Source organism: Penaeus monodon, chromosome 42 (genome assembly GCF_015228065.2).
Source record: "Penaeus monodon isolate SGIC_2016 chromosome 42, NSTDA_Pmon_1, whole genome shotgun sequence".
Lineage (NCBI taxonomy): Eukaryota > Metazoa > Arthropoda > Malacostraca > Decapoda > Penaeidae > Penaeus > Penaeus monodon.
In genome coordinates this window covers 10,820,287-10,826,860 of record NC_051427.1, presented here as the reverse complement: position 1 = coordinate 10,826,860, position 6,574 = coordinate 10,820,287, and the positions used below count along the sequence as shown (strand labels likewise).

At 36.2% G+C, this 6,574-nt stretch overlaps 1 protein-coding gene and 1 pseudogene across 1 annotated transcript; both read right to left on the bottom strand.

Moving 5' to 3' along the window:
• Positions 1-1,986: 1,986 nt before the first annotated feature.
• On the bottom strand, positions 1,987-2,892 carry LOC119599405 (cuticle protein 8-like). Its single transcript, XM_037949174.1, has 3 exons — positions 2,794-2,892; positions 2,504-2,653; positions 1,987-2,399 (listed from the first exon to the last, which is right to left on the bottom strand). The coding sequence occupies exons 1-3, from the start codon at positions 2,803-2,805 to the stop codon at positions 2,127-2,129; spliced, it is 435 nt and encodes a 144-aa protein (XP_037805102.1). The 5' UTR covers positions 2,806-2,892; the 3' UTR covers positions 1,987-2,126.
• A 1,510-nt stretch (positions 2,893-4,402) lies between these two features.
• LOC119599404 lies at positions 4,403-5,296 on the bottom strand (annotated as a pseudogene).
• Between the last annotated feature and the right edge of the window lie 1,278 nt (positions 5,297-6,574).

The following is a 6,574-nucleotide window of genomic DNA, read 5'->3' as shown; positions in this document are numbered from 1 at the left end:
GCAACATCAATTTCGGTCACAAACAAAGCCTGATATTTTCGGGTAATTTAATATAAAAATATTATTAAAAATCGTTATAAAATTAAGTTCTTCACAATGTTTTTTTTTTCTTGTTTCTCTTATCTTATCGTCTGTTTATTTTACAGTCCGTTCTTTCTCTGCATCCATAGGTGATACTTTCATACACAAACACAAAAAACACAAACTGGACTTGATATTATATATATATATATATATATATATAATATATATATATGGTCCTAGACCTACATACAAACACAGATTTACATGTATACATGCATACCGACACAAATACACGCAAAATTTCTTATAATGTAATTTATATCTATTAATCATGAGATGGAAATGAACGCTCAAATAAGGGAATATTATCCCCCCTCCACACACACAAAAACAAATAAATAAATAAAATAAAATAAAATAAAATAAAAATAATAAAAATAGACTACCTAGTACAAAATATCTGGATTTTTCTGTACCGATTTCCCCTTAATTTCAAAATAGCCGTAACCAGAGACCTACATGATACGACGGTGATGCAGGTACATCCCATAACCTATTAGCAAAAATCTCAAGAAAATATCTGGAGTAATTAATAACTTGTACATGAGCAAGCATACACACACACACACACACACACACACACACACACACACACACACACACACACCTTTTTTGTCTCTTTCTTTTTTTTTTTAGATGGTGAAGAAGAGTGTCAACCGTTTATATGGTGAAAAAAATCGGAAATCACTGATGTGTATGAACATTAAGGTAAGAAAACATGATGTGGAATCTGTAAACGTTTCCAGTAACCCCTACAACGTTCAGTTGCTCATGTCAATCTGCTTATGAAATGAGCCGTACTTAATATATCGTGTAATGAATTGAGTGTGTCTTATTCATACGATACGAATAACAATCACTATGAACCACACGTAAATCATTATCAGTATTATATTATTATTATAATGGTAATGATCATAATAATAATGATGAAACAATAATAAAAAACTAGGTGAGAGTATTAAGAATACTGATTTATATCGTCGGTGTAGGATGAAGAAAAAAGGCAGTTATGGGAGCACACATATACACGTGTGTGTGTATTCCCTGGGATATGAAAATATTGCTTCGAGTTTTCCTTCAGGTGTAAACTCTGGTTGGGAGGGTGGGTAAACTTTTCACCGCAAATTGTTTATATGACGAGGAAACCATTATGTGGCGAGGTATCTGTAAACGTTTTCCGTCCTTTTTGTGAACCCAGTGAGGAAATTTACACTATTTAATATAGTGTAACGAACTGAGAGTGGCTTATCCATGCAACATGAATAACATTTCATACGATCAGCCAAATCAGACATCATCATTACTGTTATCATTATATCCATTTCTATTGCCAATTTCATTATTTTGCCAAAGAATGACACCGGAAATGGTAAATGAAAATAAGAGAACTAAGAACATTAATATATATCGTCGGTATAGACTGAGGCAAGGCATACACCACCCCCCTCTAAACTTATTTCTAATAGTGACCGCCGCGAGCTTAAACATTTCATAGGCATTTTGAGGCCACATGGAATAGGTTGTGGATATATAGTATACTAAAGTTAACATTACTTGATCTGTTTCATCAGTGTAGCATTCAACTACAACTACTAATGATAACGAGACACAATTACTAACAATAATGATAACAGTAATAGTAGTATTGAACGATGAGCTGGGTAAACGTGGATGTGACAAATATATAAAAATCGTACCGTTATTATAATATGCTTCCTGCAAGTTGCAATCCTACTTCTGTGCTCGGATAATGCTATACAATGTTGGAGATGATAAAAGGATCAAATGCAATTTTCTAATTTACTTGAAGACAAAACGTTTTAGATAGAATTAAGAGAGGCTAACATTTATACGACGCCTTTTTATCCTTCTTTTTGGGCAAAATAAGCAATACATAGATAACTTTTATATATTTTATTATAAAAAAATATTTATGTAGTATCACATATTTAACCACCCATGCAGTTTTCATCTAGCTGTACATAGAATAGACATCAGATGTGAAAGTCTAGCAGATATCTGACTCTGAACGTACAGCCTTAGTACACGGGGTACTTAGGGGCAGCGTGGTAGGGAGCGGGCTTGTAGGTGGGTGTGTACTCGGGGTACTGAGCCTCGCCTTCGTAGATGACCTCAGATATATTAGACCGTGAGCCGTTGTCCCACGTACTGACGATCTGCTTTGCGGCGTCGGGGAGGTCGACGCTGTAGGTGCCCTCGGTCTTGTAGCCGTCGCGGGACTCAGTGTGGCCGAAGTTGGCGCCGGAGTAACCGTCAGCGACACCGTAGTTGTAGTTGTACTTCGGTGGTACCTGATTAAAGATCATAACATTAAACCCAAATTCACATTATATTTTCATAAGGAACCTTTGGTAAACGACGTTAGACCACGTAAACCATACCACAGATTACTTACGGTGGGGTATTCAGGCTCGTTGTAGTGGGCTGGCGCATGGTACACGGGTTCGGGAGCGTGGTACGTGGGTGCGGCGTAAACAGGTGGCAGATGGTGCACGGGAGCCTTATCGGCCAGAGCCACCACGGCCACACACGCTGCGAGGATCACCTGAAACAAAAGAATCCACTGATTTAAAGAAACTGAACTGGAAAATCAGATTCAATAATCTAGCCACATTTTAAATTATGTACGCCATTGTCTCTTGTTCTCTGGCATATACAGAGGAAAGAAAAGAGGAGCGTGCGTACCTTGAGAGACATGGCTGATGTTTGATGGCGAGGAATTGTCTCAGCCGTTTATATAGTGGTCCACATCCTCTGCTGGGACGAGTTCAAGGTCACACACTTACCCTAGTGAAAGTCATGCAAGTCCATGCCTGTGTTAAGTTTGATACTTGTAATTAATCAACTTATTTGTTATACTCACTGAAATGTGGTTATTAAATGTGAAACTGAAAAGTACAGAAAAATTAGGTTTTAAAACATTTTAGGAAATAACTTCTTCACAGTCCCTTTTTTCTACGATCTCTTATGTAGTTATTTGTTTATTGTATTGTCCATTTCCATCTGGCTACACACACACACACGTCGTTTTCATCAGGAGTAATTTATAGAGTACGCATATACACACACATACACAGACGCGCGCGCGCGAGCGTACCACGCCCCCCCCCCCACACACACACCCACACACGCACGCACACACCCACACAAACACACACACACACACAAACAAACAAATGCATAAAGAAATATGTATGTGTTTTATCATTTGGGATTACCTCAGATATGAAAATATCGCTGCAGGTTTTCCATTAGGCGTAAAGATCAGGACTCACAAACGTGAATAAACTTTTTTCCACAAATATTAAGGACCATAAGACGAACAATCCAGGTATCTGCAAAAGGTTTCTAGTACTTCCTGTATCATCATTATTATTATTATTGTTATCATTATTGGTGTTAGTGGTGGTGCTGCTTCTATTATTATTACTATTATTGTTATTATTATCATTAATATTATCATTAGACTTATTATTATTATTATTCATTATCATAGTTATTATTATTACTATCATCATCATCATTTATTATCAATGTTGCTGTTATCCATAGATCTACTCCGTTCCTCTTGTCCATTTCATTATTTGCCAAAGAACAAATATCGGAATCCCCCCCCCCCCCAACGCCTTATTCTAATAATGAGCGTCGATAGCATGTACAATTTCATAGGCGTTTTGAGGCCATATGGAACAGGTTTTGGTTATATAGTATAGGTTAACATTACTTGATCTGTTTTATCAGTGAAACGTTCAAACTACTACTAATACTAATAAAGATGCTACTACAAATACTAATGACAATGGTACCAGTATTACTATAAATGATAATAATAATAGAAAACGTAACAATAATATTGACAATGAAGCTGGCAATGGTGAATGCTGACAAAGTGACAAAAAAATAATACCATAATAAAATGATGATAGCGGTTATAATAATACAATTTTCATGCTTTACAATATTGATGATAGGGATCAGAAAAGTTTTGAATGAATTTTGGGTTCTTCCCTAGACAAAATATACCAGATAAAAATTCTGGATTTGTTATATATATATATATATATATATATATATATATATATATATGATAATGAGGAAAATATGCATTTTGAATTGATTTTGGGTTACTTTCTAAACAAAATAAACCGGATCAAAAATCTGGATAATTTGTCACATTTTTTCTTAATTATTTTTAATACGACGGCTTTCTTCTTATTCTATCTTTTTTTTTTCTTTGCTTTTTTTTCTTTTTCTTTGACTGCAGTGTCAATTTCGGTGACAATAAATACATAAATATTTTCAGTATTTTATTATAAAAAAAATATTTAAGCAGTATCACATATTCGCCCATCCATGTAGTTTTTCATCTGAGTGTATTCTAAATGGACACAACAGATGCAAAAGTCTAGCAAAGATGTCTGACTCTGAAGGTACACCCTTAATACACAGGGTACTTGGGGGCAGCGTGGTAGGGAGCGGGCTTGTACGTGGGCTTATACTCGGGGTACTGAGCCTCGCCCTCGTAGATGACCTCAGCTACAAGACCGTCGCCATTGTCCACGTACTTGACGAATCGCCTTGCGGCCCCGTCTGCGGAGGTCGACGCTGTAGCTGCCTTCGGTCTTGTAGCCATCGCGGGACTCCGAGTGACCGAAGTTGGCGCCGGAGTAACCGTCAGCGACGCCATAGTTATAGTTGTACTTCGGAGGGACCTGATTACAGAGTATACATTAAACCCAAGTCAACAGAAATATAAGTATTTTCATAAGAATCTATGTTAGATGACGTTAGACCACGTAGCCATACCACAGATTACTTACGGTGGGGTACTCTGGCTCCTTGTAGTGAGCAGGGGCATGGTACACGGGTACGGGAGCGTGGTACGTGGGTGCGGCGTAAACAGGTGGCAGATGGTGCACGGGAGCTTTATCGGCCAAAGCCATCGCGGCCACACACGCTACGAGGATCACCTGAAACACAAATAATCCACTGATTCAGAGAAATCGAACTCCACATTTATGTTCATTATATGAATACAACATAAGTTATATACACTGTTTTCTCTCTCATTTAATTACAGTACAAAAGGCGGAATAAGGAAAGGGGGAAGCGGTGCATACCTTGAGAGACATGACTGGTGTTTGATGGCGAGGAAGAGTCTCAGCCGTTTATATAGTGGTCCACATCCTCTGCTGGGATAAATTCAAGGTCACTCGCCTACGCTTTTTGAGGAAAAGCAGTTCAAGCCATGCCTATATCAGATTTATCGCCGGTAAATGATATTTATATTTCTGTTTGTACTCACTGAACATAAACTATTAAATGTAAAACCGAAAAACGTATTGAAAAATAAATTCTTCATATTGCTTTTTTTCTTGTTCCTTTTATGTAGATATCTGTTTATCTTACAGTCTGTTTCCATCTGTCTCTACATCCATAGGTTAATGCAATCAATAACAAACACAAGAAACACAAACTGGGTGTAGGCGTATGCATATATATATGGTCATAGAAACAGATTACATACATGAACATGCAAAAAATAAATATACGCATATATGGTGCTCTAATAATGTAACTAAATATAATAAACTCACGCAATTAGATATGTTTATAGAGGTATTTACAAGCACAGATTTATATATATATATATATATATATATATATATATATATATATATATATATATGCATACATAGCTACACACATACACGCAAAAGTTCTTAGAATGAAATTCATCTCTTAATCATGAAAATCATTATTATATTATTGTCGTTTTAATAATGATAATAATGATGATAAAAATAAAGAAAATAATAATCATTAGTATATTTGGTAGAAGATAAGGGTATTATATGTGTGTGTGCTTGTGTGTGTGCTTGCGAGTGCTTGCGAGTGGTGGGGGGGGGAAAAAGTGTGTCGTTGTGTGTGTGTGTGTGCGTGTGTGTGTGTGTGTGTTGTGTGTGTGTGTGTGTGTGTGTGCGTGAGTGTGTATGTATGTGTGTGTGTGAGTTCCTTGGGACATGAAAATATCACTTCGTTTTCCTTCCGCCGTAAACTCTGGGAGTATGAATAAACTTTTCACCAAAACAAGATGAGGATACCAGTATGTGGCGAGGTATCTGTAAACTTTTCCAGTCCCTCCTACAAACGCTCAATTGGCCATGTGAATCCAGTGATGAAATGTACGTTATTTAATGAAGAGTGCTTATTTATACATGAATAACATTTCGTACTATCAACCAAATCAGACATTATTATTATTATTATACAATAGGTTTATACATGTTATGTCATAAAAATAGAAATACATACATGGAATAATATATAAAACTACATCACATACATTATTTATTCAGTAGTTGAATATGTTCAAATATCTGTTATAGTATAGATTTACATACGTACATGCATAGCATTTTTTATTGTGTATGTGTAAATGCCGTCTACTAATCATGCAATAAAA